At 37.7% G+C, this 22,177-nt stretch overlaps 1 protein-coding gene across 2 annotated transcripts; it reads right to left on the bottom strand.

Annotated features, from left to right (window-relative positions):
* Positions 1–921: 921 nt before the first annotated feature.
* On the bottom strand, positions 922–20,506 carry fkbp16 (FKBP prolyl isomerase 16). Of its 2 annotated transcripts, XM_043264218.1 has the most exons (6): positions 20,013–20,506; positions 5,285–5,502; positions 3,460–3,641; positions 3,249–3,326; positions 1,322–1,462; positions 922–1,195 (listed from the first exon to the last, which is right to left on the bottom strand). In XM_043264218.1, the coding sequence occupies exons 1-6, from the start codon at positions 20,063–20,065 to the stop codon at positions 1,109–1,111; spliced, it is 759 nt and encodes a 252-aa protein (XP_043120153.1). In that variant the 5' UTR covers positions 20,066–20,506; the 3' UTR covers positions 922–1,108. The 2 variants fall into 2 exon arrangements, with proteins under 2 accessions (XP_043120153.1, XP_043120154.1); XM_043264219.1 differs by lacking the exon at positions 3,249–3,326.
* Between the last annotated feature and the right edge of the window lie 1,671 nt (positions 20,507–22,177).

Below are 22,177 nucleotides of genomic sequence, written 5' to 3' on the forward strand. Positions count from 1 at the left end.
TGCATCATGATACAACAGTCAGCGGCAGAATCTGTGATTCTCTTCCAGCATGTCACACCAACTGCTTTGGGCAACAATAGATTAATCAGATGTCTCATTAGATCCTCTGTACAGATGAGTCACCGTTCAGTCTGTTTACAAGAGTGCCAGCGTGTGGAGGAGGACAGAGTAATGCTCATACCCAGGAAACTGAACCCTGGAGTAATCGTGTGGGTTAGTGCTCATAGACGGATGTAGTTACATTTCCGTGAGCAGCTGTAAAGTCAACATGAAATCAAAACGGACCTTATTTGCTTTCCTAATGCATTTTGGTAGTATCATTCATAATTAATGATTAGCTATTGCATGTTATTTCACAAAAGAAGAAATAAAAATAAAAAATAATCTATTGGTCTTTAACATTTATATTTACGACCCTCTATTTGTACCATAGTAATACATTTCTAAAACAAATTCTAATAATTTTTTTTTTTTACATTTCTAATAAATTTACAAAATTTTGGTATTTCAGTAATTACGACAAAGCTGCTCGTTTACATATAACCAGAATTTGTTTATTTCTTTAGACTACATACTAAAAAAAACAAACAGCTAAAGTAAAAATTGAATTTGGTTTAGAACAAATATTTGTTGACTTAGCTTTTTTATTTAATATATTATGCCTGATTTGTCAAAAAAAAAACGCCTGTATGAAATATAAGGAACAGTTCGTTAATTTGTTGAATGCTATTCTCTGCAAAGTTTTAGTTGTAAATGCACTATTGATTTCCTGTTGTCGTCTTCACGTCTACGCGCCTTTTGTGTTCTTCGTACACTTTCTACCGTAATTATATAATATATGGCAGCTGTTTCCTTAAATTTCAGTAACCGCACACCTGCGCATACATGTCGCGTAGCAGAAAGCAAAACAAAACGCCAAACTTATTAATATTCGAGTTTTTATTTCAAGTATTTTTTCTTCTTGGCGTACATTCTGTTTTGTCGGTGTGCCGCCGGTAGGACCGCCCGTGCAGCTGCTCTTTAAACAGTTCGGCGCACGTTTCCCTCCGTCCCTTAGCAGCTCTGTGGGACGTTTGTTTGTGAGACTTGTAGTTAATCGAAGGGGGAGCTAGTTCCGTGCGGTCAGGACCACAGATGTGACCAAACTGCCCAAGGCCACCACCAGAGCTCCGAGCAGAAACTTCCAAGAAATTCCCTGAAAGAGTAAGAAACGAGATCAAACAATCGCGGCGCTTGGACGCCGGCTCTGGCACATTTTAAAAGGCTTATTTTTTTCTCCACCGCTTTTATTCTCTTCACTAGGAGGTAGTCGGTCACTCACAAACGGCTTCTTTTTGGGGGGAGGCGTCAGAAAGGGTGCTATGTTTTCGCCAAACATTTGAGCTGGTTTAGCTTGCCAACTCTGGGTCTCGTTTTCCCCCGCCTGTCTTTTTACCAACTTGGACAGTTCAGCATGAATAGCCTATAAAAACACAAAATAAAAAAACGCATGTAATTAAAAGCCCTAAAACGCATTTAAAAAAACAAAAAAAAAAAAACAATAACTTTTTGAATGTTTGAACTTTGTAGCCTACAGCTCTGTGAACTATTAATACTAACACTGACCAACAGATGGCGCCATTTCACTGTCTGCGAGACCGTCAGGATTGATTGATTGACTGACGATCATGTGTAATATAAGTGTATTATCACTCGATCTAAAATATAAAAGGCATATTAATAAGGATTTAAAATTCCAAACTAAAACGCCCAGTCTTGTTGTTTGTAAAAGACGTGTTCTTAAGTTTCAAAAACTTGACCTCGAGAATCTGGTATGTGACTGAAATGACTTTACTGAGCTTTTTATAGCCTATTCTATGCTTCTTTAACACCGTACAGATTTTGACATGTGCAATCAACGCTTTCTTCCTCCTCTACTACACTGTAGTGAGTACAGATTTGCATACAGTGGCGTAATAATGAAAAGCCATCGGCACAGAATACACTTAATAGACTTGTTAAAAGCAGAAATACATAGCAGCACATGTATTACCACGTTTTCCATTCCATGCCATCGCTGACTCTGTGATCCTAATTTGAATTTTGCAATGAGTTCCCTCCTGAGGGAATGTTTGCTTTTTGCCCTGCCATCCAGACGGGGTGTCATTATAGCAACAGCAGATATTTTAGTTTTGTCTAGACGAGGCTCGCTCTTCACCGTGAGCACTCTGGGTCAAAGCACAGTGCGAGGGGACCTGAGGTCAATCACAGAATCACTCGTCAGCAGGCCCGGACACGGTCTGTGAAATATCTGTACTTCATTCTTTCTTATATCATCCCAAATCTGAAAAGCATGCACCCTCCCCCACCCCATATATGCATATTGTATTATGGACTTTCATGGAGCTGCATGTTGTGCAACTTTAAAATAGATTAGACATGGACATGACATGGTATTTTATTTTAATTTATTTTGTCCTGAATGGGCCATTATACTCTTCAGTATTATGAATGATTTGTTCTGTTTATTGCTTCTTGAATGTCATAAACCTCCTCAGTGTATATTGTGCTGATTCGCTTTATTACTGGAAGGCTAGTGTGTGTGTGTGTGTGTGTGTGTGTCCGTGTCCGTGTACTGGCTCCAGACAGCTCTAATCTTGGTGGCTGCTCTGAGGATTTGACAGACTAACTATTCTCAAAGGCGTGACAGAACAGGTTTTGGTTCTGTGGATTGTAACGCAGCACAGAACTCATTCTCAGATATTAGAGTCTAGCTGTACAAAACAAATATTTGCATGTTCACTCAAATATTGTTTGCATGCACTCTCCGGGTTGAGTGGAATTTCTCGGGACAGGTTTTCACTTCCTTGTCTTAAGTTTGTGTTGAACGTTCAAACAGACCTGTCAGGAAACTGTGATATGTATATGAAAATGTCTTCTTGCCTTAAATAGACCCACGATGCGTTCTCTGTTTTGAGGATCATTTCAATCTTTTTAAAAGGTGTGTGCTAAAGAACACTGACGCCTCAATACAACCGTAAGCCTAATATTATAAAGCAACTTTTATGCCTTTTAATATGAACACTTCATTCTTGACAGTGAGTATGAGTTGGCATTGAATTCGAAATAAATAAATAAATAACACGGTTCCAGTTAGGCCGGGTTTTTCACAAGGTTTAGTTGATCTGTAAATAGCTGCTAATGGGATTTTCTGTTGCCAGCTCACGTGAAATTTAGATGTGTTCAGGAGATACGGTTACGTCTCTCACCTTAGTGGACGGCTCCAGTTTCAAAGCCTTTTTCAGGGTCTCCATGGCCTCCTCATACTCACCCCTGTCCGATAAAAGCTGCAGACACATTTTACATTACCAGATTACAATAAATATGTCTCTTTGTTTCCAGAATGGAAATATAAACCTGATCACTTATGAACTGTAAATGATCTCAGTGCCTGGTTTGTTGAATAATATTCATCCGTACCTTCCCTTTCCTGAATAACGCTTTGACGTTCTGGGGATCCAGAAACAGTACATCTCGACTGGTGTGCAGCGCCTCGTCAAACTGTCCGAGCTTCAGCTGCGCCGCTGCCAGGTTATTCAGACACTTTACTCTGTAGTCGTTCACCTCCTCTTCTTCCTCCTCTGCCGCACAGCTTTGACTTTCTACGGGAGGACACAATTGCACAGTCCCTTATAACCACACTGCGGCAATGTGTAACACCAAAGCAAAAAATAAACTCAATTTAAAAAAGTGCTTATGGATCATTCCAAGCCTTAAATCTGATTGGTCAAGCAGCTTTTTTTTTTTTCAACAGTGCTCGATATAACAGCTTACTTCAACTTAAAAACTTGCTGTCTTAAAAACTAATTTCCCCGTAAAAGTCATTTTAACTTATAGGCTAATAAACTGGGGAAAAAAAAGTTTAATTGAAACTAGGTGGCCACAAACAACTGTCTTTGTGAGTGAAGTCCCGTTCACACCAAGGTCAATGACGATAAAGATTGATTATAGTTCAAAAATCGTGAAAATTGTGAAGTGAGCAGAGATTAATTGTTAATTGACTGCATTCAAAACAAAAAATGCATGCATGTCATGGCAAAAAAACTTGAATATATATAAAAAAAAAAAAATATATATATATATAATATATACATAAAATAATATTATATATATATATATATATATATATAATATTATTTTATGTATATATTATTTTAATCGAAGTGCCGCATTTTTTAAATGCAATGTCATGTGCTTGAGTAGTTTAAAAAGTAAGTGAAATGGGATGCAAACACATTCTTGAGCTTTCAAGTAAAGGAGATTCAGAGATACCCAGAATACTGTAGAGATGGTCATTTAATCAAACTCAAATATTTTAATATTTTGTTATACTGTTTTTTTTGCTATAATCATCAAAACTAAAACAACTTACTTTTTAAAAATGACTTTTTAAATGTTTTGCTTTACATGTAATGAATTTTAAGTATTTTAAGTTTCACTTTTTTGAAAAATGTAACAAAAAAAAAAAATGTTTGTTTGCGACAAAATCTTTTTCTCTAAATAATTTAGAAAAATGACTCTTTAGTGGCTAATGAGATAGAAATATATCATTGTAGAAAAATACTGCGTAGAAAATGAAGGAGAGTTTAATACGTGATGCTTGAGTGGTCAGAGGAGACCGCGGAGATCACTTCTGCATATGTGGTCATTATCAGTGTCTATAATCCAAAGCGGTGCTTTGCACTTTACTGTCTCATTACTGTCAAACATTCCTCTCAAGATGGACCAGGCTTTCCAGCAATTACCATGATTAAGGAGGTGGAAATAACATGTAGATTTATTACGTTTGATTAGCGTAGGGTTTAATAAGAGCGTTACTCAGGGTGGTCACAGCTTGCAGACATGACTGAGCATTCCGATGGCATGATTATCGATCAAATAGATTAGCTGCTGAGCTGCTAGAACTGCTCTGAATTGAGAGCTATTATAGAGTTTTTCTCCATCACCATTGAACGATTTATTAGAGATCGTGATGCCAATAAAAAAATATTCATATATATATTGTCTCCAGAAGTTTTTTTGGTATGTTTAAATTAAAATAGTATACATTATGTATGATGTTATAAATATATATATATTCGAAATTATTATATTTATAACTAGCCTATTGTTGAAACATTTCCTGTTGTTGAGATCTGTGCACTTGTGCATTTCTACACGTGAAAGATTTGTGCGTGTTCTGGCAGGTTCCTGCTTAATGCATTATATGGCGCAGGTGTTTGAAGGGCATTGTGGGTTGGATTACCGTATGTGCGTGTCGTAAGCATGTCTAAAGCCATGCAGTAAGCCTGGGCTGCCATGCTGTATTCTTCCCTCTGGAAGTAGAAGTTGCCTCGCTCTCGTTTCTGGTTGCCGATGCGGATCCGGTCGGGGATGGCCAGCGAAAGGGGCTCCGGCTTTTCTCTGAAGTCTAGGAGCTGCAGCTGATAGAGGAGAGGAGCCCAGGCTGGTATATCAGGCTCCCTGCAAAACAAAACAAAACAAAACGAATATACAGCAATGAATTCAATCACTCAAACATCTGATTAAAAGATCTATCTATCTATCTATCTGTCTGTCTATCTATCTATCTATCTATCTATCTATCTATCTATCTATCTATCTATATGTTTCTTTAAAGGGATAACTGGCTATCAGATCTATCTATGTTGTGTTGGTTCCTCCCTGATTTCTGGCTGTTTTTATTCTGTACTTCAATTAGCGTCAGACAGTTTTGGAGATGTCGGCAGTTTGTGGAAGCTATTTTTATTCTCGCTCCCTTCTTTTAAAGTATATCTCCTTTCGAGTAAGTCTGTTATTTTTGCGCCGCGGTACTGTGGTTGTTTTTGTTTAAGAGAAGGAAAAGTGAGAGAGAGAGAGGAATGGTAGAGCTGCTGTTTTGAACATTGACTGCCTGCTGCCTGTTGAGAGGCAAAGGGCTCATATCCATTGTGTGTGCGCTGTCTTCATTTTGCCCAGATTTGAACTTTAGTACTGACAAAGGCCCCTTTCGAAGACCATATGCTCTGGTGGACTAATGTCAAAATAAAGCGATGGATGTTCTTTCAGTGGTCTTCGGGATGGCAGAAATGAATGGAGATGACATGATGGAAAAACTTTTTTTTTTTCTGGTGAAACCGTTTTTTTGCGATATTCTCTGAGCACTGTTGTGAAAACACTGTAAAAAGCTATAACACACACACACACACACACTGAGACACCAGCTCCACTCTTCCTCCTCTGGAAAAACATATATATAAGTTAACATGTATGTTTTGTTGAGTTAGAATGTTTTCGTGTTTGCGTCTTTGCAACTCGAATTATGTGTGAAAAACACAAATTCACAGTAATGGATCTAATAATATGAATTCCTGTGAGAAATCTCTGATACCTCAGCCCCATCACAAATGGCAAACATCCCTCTTTCTCTCTGAATGACTGCTTGATGCATCTCTTCTGTCACATCTCTTAGCACATCAATACTTCTGTCAATATTTATCATCCGAGGCAGTGGTTTCAAAACAGCCTTTTGCGAAATCTGTTTCATGTTTTGTGAGAGATTACTTACAGAACTCATTTCCCATCCACACATGTTAACCATAATAATATGTAACCCCATTGATTTCTCTCTGCCTGCACAGCATTTGCCGCAAAAGGTCGCCTAAGATAGTGAACTTCTTCTGACAGAGACATTTCAGGAGCTGAGCAGGAGAGATCCCTGGGGTCCGTGGGATATACCACCTTTCCCACACAACCTTACCTAGCCTTATTACTCTCGGTACTTTGTCACATAAATCAATAGACTGGCAAATAAAAGGCCTGAAATTGAGTCGATTTTACTGTGCACATTTATTAAGTATGTTCTCGTGAGATTAAACAAGATCAAGCCCGGTGTGAAAGTCTCTAACCTGCTAGATTGACACAGTTTGACGTTTTTCAGTTCAAACATGCATGTTTGTACAGCTGGAGGTTTCCAGTAAAGTTCATGGTATTCCAGTAAATTGGAGCGTTAATATCAGAGTCAGCTGGCGAGCTGAAGTAAATCCAAGGCCTATTCGACATAGATAGCATTTAACTGTAGCTTTGTGCAACTCAAAGGCATGCACAAAGCACGCACGCACACAACTGGACAATAATCAGAAGCAAAGTGAACTGTAACTCTGTGTGTAAGTAATATAAACAGGAAAAAAAGGAACGTTAAAGAGCTATATGCATGTTAGCATGATTTAACATGACAGACACGTATTACTGCTTTGTTTTCTTTGTGGGAGTAGTATGAAAGAATTTACGAGCTGTTTAGCTGTTATAAATCACAAGTGATATTGTATCCACCAAATATGAAGCAGCACAACTGACATCTGAATATTAGAATGATTTCTGAAGGATCACTGAAGACTGGAGTAATAGCCGCTAAACCTTTGCCATCATAGAAATAACGGACATTTTAAAACAGAGCTTTCTTTCAAAAACATTACAAATTCTGACAATAAACTCTTAAACTATAAAATTCACACTTTTGCATTTTAAATATAGTTTAAACGATTAAATCACTATTAAATTCATAAATTATAGTATATATTTAAAGAATGTTGAATTTAATTTATTGTTATTGGTCACTGTATTGCATGTAATGTTTAGATGGAGTCTTGTTTTTATAAGGTAATACTGCGCTGTGTCTGTACATGTTCATATGAGTCATAGTTCATGGAGTGCCAGTTTTGGTCAACTTGAGCTCATCACAGGGCCTTCTGTTTTACCTGTATAATTATGGGTTATCAGTAAAATTGAATGAACAGGGCAGGTACGTGTAGATATCTACTAAAATAACACCAGCTGATGAAATATACTCCATTTAATCCTAAAATGTATAAATAAAAATACAGGAACCATAATGCCTTAAAATTTGTTACCAATATCTGGCAAAAACAGGGTAAATTATTGGAATGTAAAATTTATCAAGATATTTTAGGGCAGTTTTGAGTATGTTAATGTGTGTTTGTTCATTCAGAGGTGTGTGTGTGTGTGTGTGTGTGTGTGTGTGTAAGAGAGAGAGAGTGAGAGAGTGTTCGTCTGTGGATGCCTGCCAAGATGCTGTTCAGGGTCCATTTAATCAGTTAATCAATCACTTTAGATAGGATGTGATTGGAAGGAAGGACGGAAGGAAGGAAAATGTTAGGTAAATATTTGATCAGTTTTCCATGATACTTGACAGCTGTTGAGAAAACTGGTTGAGAAAACTATATATATATATATATCAGTATATCCTAAGTGTGTACATACTGAGTATCACAGAATACAAAAGAGGTCATTTAATACTTATCAGTACATTTTGTCTTCATTAATACTAATGCGCCCTACTTTTAATAATACTAAAGAAAGTCAATGACATTATTTGTATGTGATCTCAGAGCAGATTATAACAATGACACCTTTACGGTTCAGCACACTTCCTTCCGTTCCACAGCGAAATGAGATCCAGTCACTGGACCTACATTGTCACTGGCGTGCGAAGCAGTTGTAAGGCGATAGCTCTGTTATATGTCACCTCATGCATATTTCAGCTGCGTAGTGTATTGACACGTTTATATGTGTCTGACAGAGTTTGTGGGTCTCTTGGGGCCAGGCAGCCAGTGCAGGCTTGATCTCAGTCATGTCACCCCTTTGCTTCTGTCTTACGGTGTCTTGAGATGCCTTGCACAGCAGGTGAGTTATGAGCTCCTTAGCGTCTAGAGATGTTTGCATGTATTTTTGTGCATTACAAGAAGTGCAATAAATGTATTAAATGAACAGTACATATAGCAAATAGTCATTTCGATGAGTTATAGTATTCTTGTAGCTTCGTAAAATTGCAGTTAAACCACTAATGTCAAATGGACTATTTTAACAATGTCAATGTAACAAATATTTTAACAAAATACCTTTTTGGGCCTTGAACGTAGTAGTTCTATAGAGACACAGAAAGATCTCGGATTTCATCAAAAATACCTTTAATTAATTGATAACATAACTGTTTTTTAAGTTGAATTATCCCTTTAATGTTTTCTTCCCTAAACAATATGCATTAACTTCCTCTTTTCATAAAACATCACAAAACCTTTTTCCATCTGATGTCACAAGCCACAAGGGTTTGTGGGTAGCATTTGGTCTGGCTCCATTCTGGTATGTAATGCCCCATCTACTAACCCTAACATAATAGTTTACTAATACTCGCTTGAGATTCAGTCAACATGGTTGCAAATTATGAGAATAAGTTGACACACAGCTCCAGCGGGATTTCTAAAGTGTAGCTTGATTTTTTTTTTTCTCTCTCTCTCTCACTGAATATAAAAGGAAGTTCATCTGAGGTAGAGTTTGTTAGTAATTGATCTGTTGGCGTAGTGCAACACTTCAGGCTACGATTAGCTTTTATTTCAACCCTCTCTGTACAGTAGCTAATCCAAGGGGGGAAAACAATGCTTACATTCATATGAATGAGAGTTTTCCACAACACAGGCATAACAGCCTCATGACCATACACAACAGACACATGCCACTGTAAATATGCTTTTCTTTCAGGACACAGGTAAATGGCAGTGAACCAGAACAGAGCAGTCCGTATCATAACATGCTGGCCCAATCTAGCAAAAGTGTTCACCTCCCTTAATTTCCCAAGAGGTCAAAGTATTCATTATGTAACGAGGCTATATGCCGGAACAGAGGACTCTGGGAAGGCACACATTGTACTGTTAGACTTAAGAAGAAATAAACCAATCCTGATACCAAGCACTTCTCTCTCACTGCAGAAATAAAACACCTTAGTCCCACACATTTGCATTTGGTTTTTCTGGCCTTGATTCTTTTTTTTTTTTTTTTTTTTCTTCTTCTTCTTTTATCTAGATTGACTTTTAATTGCGCACATTATATGCAATGAGAAAAACAAGCTGTGCAATAAAAAGAGAAGCCTGGTCTTTGTCATTGACACGTTGACATTTTGGCATTTCTGAGACTATTGCTGTTTATTTGTGTGGAAGTGAGTGTCTATGTTCTTTTTCGTGCTGTTATCAAAGGAGGATCTGGTGACTGGAAAGAGTCCATCACCTGTAACCACGACCCTTGCTGTGGCATGACTCACTTCTGCCCATAATATTTCATGGACGCATCACAAAACAACAGATACTTTTTTTAACGAGTGCCGCATTATTACACGAGTCATATTATTAAATATGTTAGTAATAACATAAATATTATTTTTATGATGGCATATAATTAAATACTGCACAGTAAATCTTCTATTTATTTGATATTCTAATAAGACATATTTTTTTTAGATATAATTTCAATATGATAGTAATTTTACAGAACAGTACTACAATGGAAAAAAAATATTTTCTATTAATAATAATAATAATTAGAAATAGTATTACTGAATAAAAATATGTTTGCATTGTAACAACAACATAATAGCAATATGACAACAAAACAATAATATAATTATCATTATTAATATAATATTATAATAACAATACTTTTAAATAAATAAAATCCCAAACTTTTTTCATGTTGTTGTTGGTGTGTGTGTGTGTGAAATTTTCTTTTTTTTCCCCACAATACCTGACTGATGTTTGTCTCTCTCACACACACACACACCACACACACACACACACACAATGTATTATTTAGGAATCTCCCTTGAATTGTGCAGCCCTTCTTTTGTATGCTCTCATAACCTTTTAGTTCTAGTTGATTACTTAGTTCTGTTGCGACTTGTCCAACTTGTCAAAACACAGCACTGGGCTGATCCACACGTAGATCCTGTTCTACTGTATGAATTTATTGGAGTTTATAATTATAGTTTAGACAGTACTGCTATACTTATATTGAGAAATGCATATAAAATGGGGATTTTTTTTTTCCCCAGAATTACCAATGTCCTTAATGCAGTTAAAAAAATAAATAAAGCACTTGGAGCAAACTCTGCAACCATCGCTTTGTGTTTGCATCTAAGAAGAGAATACCATATGGCGTGACATATAATCTTTGCTCTAAGTGGTCCCCTGGCACATTTGAAAGCATGTCTTACATGCAGATGTAATATCGCAACTAATAAGCCTTGCTTTTTGCAGACAAAGCATCCCTATCAAACAAATGGCAGGAACTGGGCTTTCTTCAGGTTGGGCAAATTGACATTGGAAACACTGGATGATCTCACTTTGATCATGAGTGCGAATCATCAGTCAGGTATTGTGATAATGCTAATTGGTTTCCCGGTCTAGGCGTTTAATGGGGTCCGTGATCAGTTTGAAATGAAACTCCACCTGTGAGTCATGATTTGCTGGACCAAACAGCTAATACATTTTCTTTGTGAAGACTTGAGTCATTTTTCAATTAATTCAGGTCGCTGCTACCACCTGCTTGCAGTCTTTCTTGACAGATGCGGCTTTTCTTTTTTTTCTTTTTTTTATAAAGGCACGGCTATCACTTGTACTGACACGTTTACAGATACAGACACACAGAACCAATATGACCTAACGCAAAAGATTTTGAATATCCAACAAATGACTGAAATACACTTTTAAGACAAGCAGTTCAGACACGTTAATCATTTCAAGACAGTAAACTATTAAAGAAAGCAAATGACCTTAAGGAAGATCATGCAACAATGCGAACAGTGTGAACTTTCGAAGTCTTTCGAAGTCTTTCGAAACTCAACAGGTTAAAAGGCATCAAAAGTGTGCTTCTCCGACCGAACAGCACGGATCTGTCCTCAAATCATAGTTCATGTCCTCAAATCTGTAAAAAGCTCCCGGCTGATAAATGAGATATTGCATAATTCCCATGGTCCGTTGAACATATCTGTTTTCCAGCCGGCATTAATGGGAAATGCGAGTATTTGATGAAGCCCTGAGGATTTGAAACTGGAGAAATTTAGGTGGCAGGAAAGAGAGGCAGTTGTAAAGGGCCCGTGTTATAAACCCTAAGGGCTGATTGGTCCTCAGGGGCTGATTTGAGCACAGAGGAGCCTAAAGAGGAGCCTAAAATGAGAAAGAGGTACTCTCCTCACCCTCATTAACAACAAAACCTCCCCAATAAAGGTGTAGGCGCTGAAAGTCATAGCGGTCTTTACTTTTACAAACGTGTGACACCCAGAAACAAATCAATTTATTGCATGAAATCCACTCGAATTGAAGTTTATATAATCCATTTTGCATTGGGAAATGAATAATGTTCGTTGGCATTCATGTAATATTGCTGAAACTGGGCAGGGGTTTTCTGGATCCCAGCATGCTTTGACTGTGACTGAATAGGAATAGTACATGTTGAAATAAAGCTGTTTTTGAGCAAGATGAGAAAACGGGAAACTTGTAATTGTTTAACGGTCTGTTATGTTCGGATTTATAGAAGTTTTTGTGTTTTAAGGGGTTTTTGGTAAAAAGTGAAGTATTCTCTTAAACACACATCACAAAATTAGAATGATTCCTGAAAATCAATGAAGAGTACTGGTTTCACATAAATAAATGACATGATACAATTTTCGCCATTAACAAGCCATTTATTATAACTTTTGCCTTAATAAACTTATTGATAAGCTCATCTATTTTCGTATAGCATTAGGGATGTAGAATGTGGTCATGCATAATGTTACATTTAAAATATATTGGAATATTTACTGTCATATTTCACAATAATAATAATAATGTTTTTAGTCATTTTTTTGTTAGGTCAGGTAGATTGGGTCAGATTAAAATCCTTTTAGGAGCCTGAAAGTCACTGGCGCCACTGCAGAAAAGAGCCTAATGAACATTTTTCTAAATTTCTCCTTTCGTTCTTCACCCCCGTTTTGGAATGACATGAAGGTGAATAAATGATGACACTATATCCCTTTAAGTTCTGCCAAAGAGTAATTGTTTTTCACAAGTGAGCTTAAATGACTGTTTTGGTTTTACGCTGGAGCCACAGCGTATCCCCGATCAAGAGGACGGCGGCGGGGCCTGCTCTGATTCCAGTCAAGGCATTTACTGGTCCTTATTTTGGATGTGTCTAGGCCAGCCTGGGTAAAAACAGCCGTTGTGGTTTTGTGATGGAGCGGAGTTTTCAGAGGAGGGTTTGGTTAGACACGCTGATAGTTACTCAAACAAGGAGGGGTCAGAGCTTTGGCAGTTGCTATAGAGACGAGACCAAGAGCAGCGTGGGAGACTGTATACTGTGGGAGAACAGATGAGCGTTTCAGGTGACGCTCGCTAACATCAGGAGGGCTATTAAAGGTGGCAGGATTCAGGTCATATTCGTAAATTCAAGTTTTGTGTGACAAAGTCTGGAATGCAGACTATCTCTAATTGGAAATGTTATAGGTGCAGCTGCAAAAGAAAAGTCAAAATGAGGTGTTTGAATATAGTCAAACTAGATTTATTTTTCTACTCGGAAATATTACAAGATAGATAGAGCTGTCTGTTTATCTATTTAGCTATCTAATCAATTATTGATCTACCTATCAATCTTTCTCCCTCTTTAAAGATGCCTTCACTGTAAAATATGTTCATACCAGACAGATGCTTCCTGGAAATAAATTTAAAGAATTTATTCTGACATCAGACTTGTTTATTAGACTTGTTAATTAAGCAGAACTGCAAGTCCCCAGATGTGGCGATTATTTCGAAGTCTGTACTTTTATGTAATTGATGCCAAAAATAGTTATGCGCTCACTCGGGGTAAAAATCAATGTGCCAGCGTCATCTCAGAGGGTCAAATCCCATCCGTTTGGCGGTTGTTACACCAAACACTCACTGACTCATTGCGCCGTCTGTCAGCAAGTCACCTTGTCAGTCTAAATGAGCAGAGCAAAAATTAATAGAGGAAGGAGGAAGAAGAAAAAAGAAAAAGATAAACAGTCGGGCATCTAACGTCATAGATGCTTTTTATCATGTGTCTGTAAATGATGGAAATGCCCTGCAAATGTCTCTGAGTGGTTTCCATGGCAATAACCTATCGGCTGTACATGCTGGCAATAAAAATGCTTTGTAGTACGACATATGTTTAGCACTAAGAGGGAGGACACAGGGTTTTCTTTGTGGAGCTTTATGAAACAAATGTCAGTCAATGCAAGCAATGTTTTTTCTTCCACCGTCGAGACGTGAGTGGGTACGCCGCACAGTCCAGACAGAAGTTTATTCCTCAATTTAGTGCCGTGTCACAGATGTTTTTCCCTTCAACTGTGCTTCTGTTATACACTAACTACACAAGACACAGTCTGTTATCTGAGAATGGCTAATCCTTTACACAACAACTATATCTCGATGGTAAACTCGAAAGCTTACAGTATTGTTTGTTTTTATTTCCTCCTCCTGTCCGGGCAGAAAGGGTGTAAACAGCAGGGATCAAGGCGGCAAAGTGCGCAGAGCCTGAGGGAGAGCTCTTCTGAAGTGCTCATAATGTGGAGCAGGCTTCTTCAGCCCTTTAAAATGAACCCAATCTCAGCCCTGCGGCCACCGGCGCCAGCTCCACTGCCTGTTTTATTGGCCTTTACTGCTGTATTTGTGTGTGCGTGTGTGTATACTGCCACTCGTAAAGGTTTCTTTGAGGGCTGATTACATAGTAATCATAGATGAGGGACATGGATGTATGATGGAGGCTTTAAATATGTAGCTGTCAAATTTCATGGTGACGTGTGACCAAATGGAGTTCAAGCCACAACAGAAGAACAACAAACCGGGCTGCTTTTAAGTTGTCTGTTGTACTTTGCTACAAACCTGCTTTTCCCCGTCTCCGCTTCTGCGATATGATTTCCTTCCTTTACACAGTCAAATATGCAGAAAGACGACTTTAAGTAAGCTGTTCACAGGTTGAAAGTGTAAATACTTGGCTCTGTGGTGATATCAAAATATTGCTGTGTTTGTTTGCCTAGCCTGACACAGCAACAGCTCAACCAATGAGGGCGGGGCTGTCTTTTTAACTGACCAATGGCGGTATAGGTGATTGTTCAGAGAAACCTGTTTGAAAACAATCCCTGCATCTCAATTTCCCTGTTGAAAAATCCAGCATATGGTCTTAAGCTGGTCCTGAGCAGGAGCTAGTTGCTTAGGACCAGCATATGACTAGCTAAGAACCAGCTTAAACCAGCTCATTAACAGCTAAAGACCATCTGAAACTAGCTCAAACCATCCTTCAAAACATACATAACCAGCATATGTAGGTTTTTTTCAACAGGGATGCCTACTTTCATAATATATAGGAGGCAAAAAAGGTGCCTCCACAAGGTATGTACAACTCCATTCTTTTCATAAACAACAGACTAATGTACACACTGAAATTTTCACTTACCTGCCAATGCAACGTTTGTTCATTTCTTTATTTTTATTATCCGAATATGCAGTATGTATAAAGCAATAGGTGAAAACCACTCAGATGATCTACTTCTGTGGTGTATGAATTGTATATCCAAGAGACAATTACTATCCATTGAGGCCATCGGGAGAGAACTCATCATTCACAAATGGCAGAGAACATTTACGTCGTAGGTCACATGACAACATGGTACATCCAGTATGTAGGAAATCTGTATATATATACCTCAAGAACATGCTTTATTACCAGTTGAGAAGTAAATTCTTTATTAAATGTAACCTTGACTGTACGTGATTTTGAAGACCGCTTTTACCTTTGATTCCACTAGGGGCACAGAAAATGCATGCTTTACCTCTTAAAGATGGTATCTGAAACGATCGTAATGTAAGATTCACTCTGCAGCAATGTCCTTTGAGATTTGATTACAGGTCATTACTGTACATGCCCTTCAATTATGTGACTCAATAAACGTAAAACATGCTTGGTAATGCGAATATGGGTTTTGGTCCAAAGAGTTTATATACAGTAACGCATAGATCAAGTAAATTCTATGTAGCTCATAATCCTTTGCTTAAATAACGATGCCTTGATGACAGACTGAAAATAATATTCATGCTCAAGGTAATAGCAGTTGTTTTAGTCAGGATTAACCCCGGAGAGTTTCTTACCAGCTGAATAAATGTTAACTATTATATCTGGCTTGCCTGGAACACAGTTCTACACAAAAGCTGTATTGTTTTCTTCAATTGATTGCTCAAAGGAATGTTTAATATTTAAATGAATGTGTATTTTGACTCATCATGATTTATTAAGATCGCACAAAGCAATGTGCCGTTAAATCAGATCTGAAAAATTTCAGCTTTGTTCCCAGATTGTCTCCAGACTTCTTTAGAAAATGAACATTTGAGAAGGGGACATTCTGTGCAATGAAGTTCGAGAGAGAAAAAAATCAGACAGATGAGTATTATGCCTCTAAATGAAATGAATCATCCCTTCTTCAGGAATAGCCTGTCTCACAGTAAAACTACAACCTGTCCCTCGTCTTCTGTCAACTGTCTCTTTGTCTCTCTCTGTTCGTCTCGCGCAGTGTCTGGGGAAAAAGACTTTCCGGTATTCTCTCATTCCACCAAAAGAGGATTGAAAATCCTTGTGACAGTAAAGCACAGCTTGCTTCCAGCAGATCTGCCTTTAATGTATGATACTCTGACAAGGAAACGCATGTCATCGAAACCGATATTCATCAAAAATTAATTTCCTTTCTTTTAAAAAGCCAAACCACTTGCTCGTTGCAGCAACTTATGAAATATAATGAAAAGATAAGAAATGTGTCTGAAAAATGACGATCAAAGAAATGTCACCCATATCGTTACGAAAAATAATTAAACCAGTGGGAATAGTAAATCTTGCTCCCCGAACAATCTCTTGTGAAAACATCTGAAGTTTTCTACCTTTAGACTAAGCGAAGACGAAAAGGTGGTTTTGGTCAAATTCTGTTCCTAGCAGTTATGCACTAAAAAAATTCCATGTCTTTCACCTAATCGTCGAATGGCTCGTAAATAGCTCTTATATGAGGTTGAGTCTCTTCTCCCTCTCACCCATGTGCCCGGGTCCGTCTGTGGTCTGCATGCCCAGATCTGCACACTTTGCTGCTAATGAGGGGGATGTGTCAGGGGTTGTCAAGGAGGAACTCTCCACATCTGGGAGGCTAATTATAGCAGCCTTATTAGACTGACCCTCAACATTCTTCCTCCTCTGATCGCTGTAGGAAGGATGGGACCTGCAGGGCTCAATTTTTAAAAGCTCCAATAGCCAGGATCTGACTGAACTTGACAGCTGGTCACTCACAAGTTGGCAGGTTGCGTTTATTGCCATGGTCTCCGGAGAGCAACTTTCACTAGCAGGCTAGGGCTGGAGGCTTTTCAGATCCTGTTGAAAGACCAGGAAATCTGGTCACTAGAACGTGTTTGGATTGAATTGGCTAATGTAGCCATTACGTGTCTACTGACCTTTACAAATAATCTGTTATTTCAGTTAAGGAAATAGTTAGAGTTTATTTTTGGATTATTTTATGTTATTTAGAGTTTTATTTTTTAGTTTTGAGGACAATAAAATCAACAGCATAATTCTGACAAAACGGTTATTTGTATAACGTGTATGGATAAAAAGAATGGGAGTAGGGACAACTACTTTTTTCTTCTTTAACATTTCTATTTCATATTTGCTGAATCCTGAAAATCCTGAAAAAAATCTGTAACTGACCAAAATATCAACCTGCGCATAACAGCATATTGAAATAGAAAACACTAGTTACTTTAAACTGCAATTTATAATATTACTGTTTTAATATATTTTGATCAGATAAATGTGAAATAGTTGAGCATTAGATGTTTCTTTCAAAATTATGAAAAAACCCAATCTAAACTTTCAGGTAGTTTATATTTATAATATTTATTTCAATACAGTTTTTTCAATACAGAACATTTTAACTATGGAATTAATTCATTTTATTTTTTTTTGCTATTTAAAATAAAATGAAACAAAATGTATGAAAGACTTAACCTTGAAAAGCCTAAAATTAAAAAAACTTACAAATAAAAATTGAAATAAGTCTGAAGTAATGTTAAAATGAAAACTGAATACAGAAATTGTTAAAACTAAAACCGAAATAAATATAAATCAAAGCTAAACCAAAATGTTAAAACGAAAAAGCACATTATAAAAATACTAAAAATGATATTTTAACTGATTAAAAAAAAATACAATAAAATGTCATCCAAAATATTAATATATACTATGAGTATAAACAAAACCCAAAAGCAAAAATATGTAACCATTTCTATAATTTTAATTTGTCACTAAGTAAACGGAATAATATGCAAAAGATTCTATTAGTGTTGTGACTGTGTGTGTGTGTGTGGTAATCAGTGGTTGGCTTGTGATGGATGTGTTCTGATGCTGAGGGCCAGTGACGGTGATCTGACGTCTCAGTCTGACTCACTGCCGTCGAGTGTGTCTGTGCATGTGCGTGTGAGTGTGCAAGAGGGGGATGCGCCGCGTGGCATTATGTATTCTACCGTGAGTCCGCTCTCTCAGCTCAGTGACTTCAGACGATCTTCCAGACTGCTGTGCTCTCAAAGGAAGACAGTTGCGTGACGCACTCACCAGACTGGCCGTCACACACATTTACACTTCTCTTGTGGCCATTTCTGCACGCTCTCGGAGATCAGTAAACGCTTTCGCGTGTGCATCGATGTCTCTGAGACGATTAAAACACGGCCAAACAGGTTGCTTTTGTTTTGAAGCCGCACATAATTACGCATATGAAGTAGTAAGCTGGGTGGCCTTGAAACGGCGAGACTCAGTCAAACAAAGCTTGCACATGTGAAACACAAGTAAGTATTGAGACCAGCTATGAAAACACACGCCAGGACAGCATTTGCTTTCTGTCCGCTTTGTAGCTCAAGCTTTTGCTCGATTTGAAGCCTGAGAAAAACATCAAGCGGCTCAAGAAAACAATGTTGTGTAGCCACTAATTTAAGTAGGTGGTCCAAACTTGAAGGGAGCGTTCTCAGAACTTTGGCTAACGTTTTCTGAAAATTCTGAACAAATCTAACACTAATAACACCTTATTCTTTAGAAAACAAAAAGGGTTCTATCTACACAAGTCTATTAAATGGAAAAACGTTGAAGCTCAATGTCTCAAAGCTGCTCAGAATGCTCATAGAACCTTAATAATTCTTAGGCGACGATGTATCCACTTTAAAAGCACATTTGGATGTGGCTCAGATCACTTACAAAAAAACGGATCCTGCATAGATGTGCGTTTACAGGTGTGCAACGAATTGCGATATGCGTCAGATGTGAACAAAATATCAGGGTTTTTTTTCCAGACTATGACGTTGTGCGCTTGAAGTTGAACGACGTTTTAGGTTGACTAGACATCCTCAAAAGCAACACCAATCGCATGATTTCCTGAAAAAAAACCTAAAAAAAACATTGCAACATCACTGCCACAATTGGCGGTGCTAATCACATGAAGACGAAGGTCAAGAAAACACCAAAGATAAGTCAAGAAACCGGTACAGGAGTACACGCGACCGTAACAAGATACCACCAAAAGCTCATGGGGGACACAAATGATCTCGCGTAAGAAACAATAATGAGGTAAACACAGCTGAAGACTAGCAAATCAGTTAACATGACGACTAAATACTGGTGAGAACTGGTACAGAAGAAAGAGGAAACAAACGAAGAGTCAAAGAAAATGAAACTAAGACAAAAATAGCTGAATATGTTACAGTCACAACCATAGACATCCGTCTAACACATGTATGTCAGGGTTGGGTATATATACATACACGAGTATGTACTACAATGACCACGCTGTATGTTTTTTATACAAAGAGCCCACTTATAAGCAGTGTATTATTTATATGCCATAATATATTTCTATGTTTTTCCTTTCAGTGAAGTTTTTTTTTTTTTTTTTTTTTTTTTTTTTTTTGCATGCGTTTGTCTGTGTGCATATTCATAGAGAAGATATTTATTAGCTACTAAGCTGCAGTCGCTGTACATTCGAGCTCTCAAATGCGCCATTTAGCAGATTGAGAGAGAGAGAGAGAGAGAGAGAAAGAGAGAAAGCAGAGCTCTGCTAGGGAGAGATGATTCTCTGTTACCTTGGCAGAGTCGAGTCCAGGGCCGCCACACGTGCCCCATCAGCCCTCTCCATTCTGTTTTGCTGTTCTATTCTCTTTATCTTTTGTGAGCAGGGCTGGGAAGTGGCGAGGGGTCAGGGGCTCTGACGTTTATTCTGACGTGTATTGTTCTCACGCATATCATGCCATGGTGGAGATGTTATCTGATTTGTGTCATCTCACAAAGACTGTTCTCTCCTGAGCATTCTGATAACACACACTTTACATCCACTTGACCAAGGCAAATTTTACCAACACCTAGTCTCACATAGCCAGGCTTTTGACTGGGTCTGATCGGATTTGTCGTTTATTTTGGACAGTCAGAATGGAATAAAGCATCTGTCCGAAATATAAAGCAACTGACAGCTTTTTTTATGTGAAAGTTTAGCTGAAATAGTAAATGAAATCTTCATTGTCACATGAATATGAATTATTCTAATATGGTGATTTGGTGTTCAAATTTTATTGATACTTCGTTGTTAATGAGTGTTCTTATTATCAGTGTTTAAATATTTTTTGCTTGCTTGATATATCAGTATTATTTAATAAATAGAAAGTTCAAAACTACTGAATTTATTTGTTGTTCCAAACCTGTAAGGCTTTTGTTCAGTACACAAATTAAGATATTTCTGATGGAATCTGAGGGTTTTCTGACCTTGCATAGAGACACATTCAAGGCCTAGAAAGGTAGTAAGCACACCATAAAAATAGTCCATGTGACGTCACTGGTTCAACGCAATGCTATGAAGGTATGAGAATACGTTCAAAGAAAACAAAAACAATGACTTAATTTGTCAGTTTCATCTTTTTTTGTTCACAACCATACCACAACTGTTATAATCCAAAGATATACACAGGTCTTATAGGTTTGGAGTGACATGAGTGTGAGTAATTAATGACAGATTTTACATTTTTGGGTGAACTATGCAAAAAATATAGCTAATATAAGATATATCGCAATGTGTGTTTTTACCTAATATAGGTTGGCTTTTCTAACACGAATAACATTTTAGCTTCTAAACACTGGAGGGTCCTTATGAACTCATAAAGCGATTATGAACATGCTAAACGTCCCAGTCTCCCAGTCTGTCGCGTTCCTCTCATCACACAGAGCATGCAAATGCTGTTACAGCAAGTACTCTGCAAATACTACGACTTAGATTAAAGACAGAGCCATAATTCAGCCAACAGACCATTCATTCAAATACAACTGTAGCACCTCTTAAACCCATTGTTTACACACAGAGTTTGGTTAATAACCGAACTGAAACCTTAAAATTCACAAAAGAAAAAATGAGCTTAACGACAACCACATTTTCGTAATTAAGTCTTTTCTCTCTTTTTTTTTGTCTTTCTCACTTTCGCTTGTCACTCCCAAAGGTTTTCAGTGTGTACATGACCAGTTTCGCACCTAAAAAATAAGGTATAAGGGTAGGCTTATAGAATGGGTGCGTTGGTCCTCCATCAGTGTCAAAAGGTTAATACCCGCGCGTTATATAAGAGGATTCTGAGAACACAATAGTTACTAACTATACTAAATCGTTCTGTTATGTTCCTGTGAATGCTGAGTTGATGTGGATGATAACGCTGAGGTTACCAGGAACAAGTCAAGTACGAGAAAATAAACAGAAGGGAGAAGGAACATTTAAGGGCTGCACATGCACGGGTCAAACAGAAGTCAGATTGCTCAAGAACACTCGAACCAAATATTTAGTCTCCCAAAGAACAAAAAAGAATGTTATGCAGATCGTTTGCTGTCAAACAGCAGCCAAACATCCCTAGTTTCTTTCTGAGATGAGGCTTTAGTATGACGTGTGTCAGCGCACTTTATGAGGGATGAGCTGTTATCAGCTGTGAGATTGTATCTGTGTGTGGGTGTCTGTGTGTGTGCATGCTATCCAGTTCACGTGTAACACACTTTTGGGCACGCAGGTGGAGCTTTGGGTGGGGAGTGAATTTTCATGAGCTTACTGATCGCCTGTCAAAGGGTTAATAGTGCACCAGTGTAATTTTCTGAAACGAATGCACAATGAATTAGTAAGCACGTTTGTACCGTTTTGATTATTGATATACTGTTTTATTTACACTGTCAAGTTGTTTTGTGGTGGAGTCATTTTTTTTCCACGCTGACACAAAAGGTCTTTTTA

Source organism: Puntigrus tetrazona, chromosome 18 (assembly GCF_018831695.1).
Source record: "Puntigrus tetrazona isolate hp1 chromosome 18, ASM1883169v1, whole genome shotgun sequence".
NCBI classification, from domain to species: Eukaryota; Metazoa; Chordata; class Actinopteri; order Cypriniformes; family Cyprinidae; genus Puntigrus; species Puntigrus tetrazona.

Bases quoted from the DNA above. Each gene is read 5' to 3' on its own strand.
- fkbp16 (XM_043264218.1), bottom strand. From the start codon at position 20,065: ATGGAGAGGGCTGATGGGGCACGTGTGGCGGCCCTGGACTCGACTCTG. The intron at 5,503-20,012 runs GTAACAGAGAAT...TTTGTTTTGCAG, and splicing joins CTGGACTCGACTCTGCCAAG to GGAGCCTGATATACCAGCCT. The intron at 1,196-1,321 runs GTGAGTGACCGA...TTACTCTTTCAG, and splicing joins CCCCCAAAAAGAAGCCGTTT to GGAATTTCTTGGAAGTTTCT.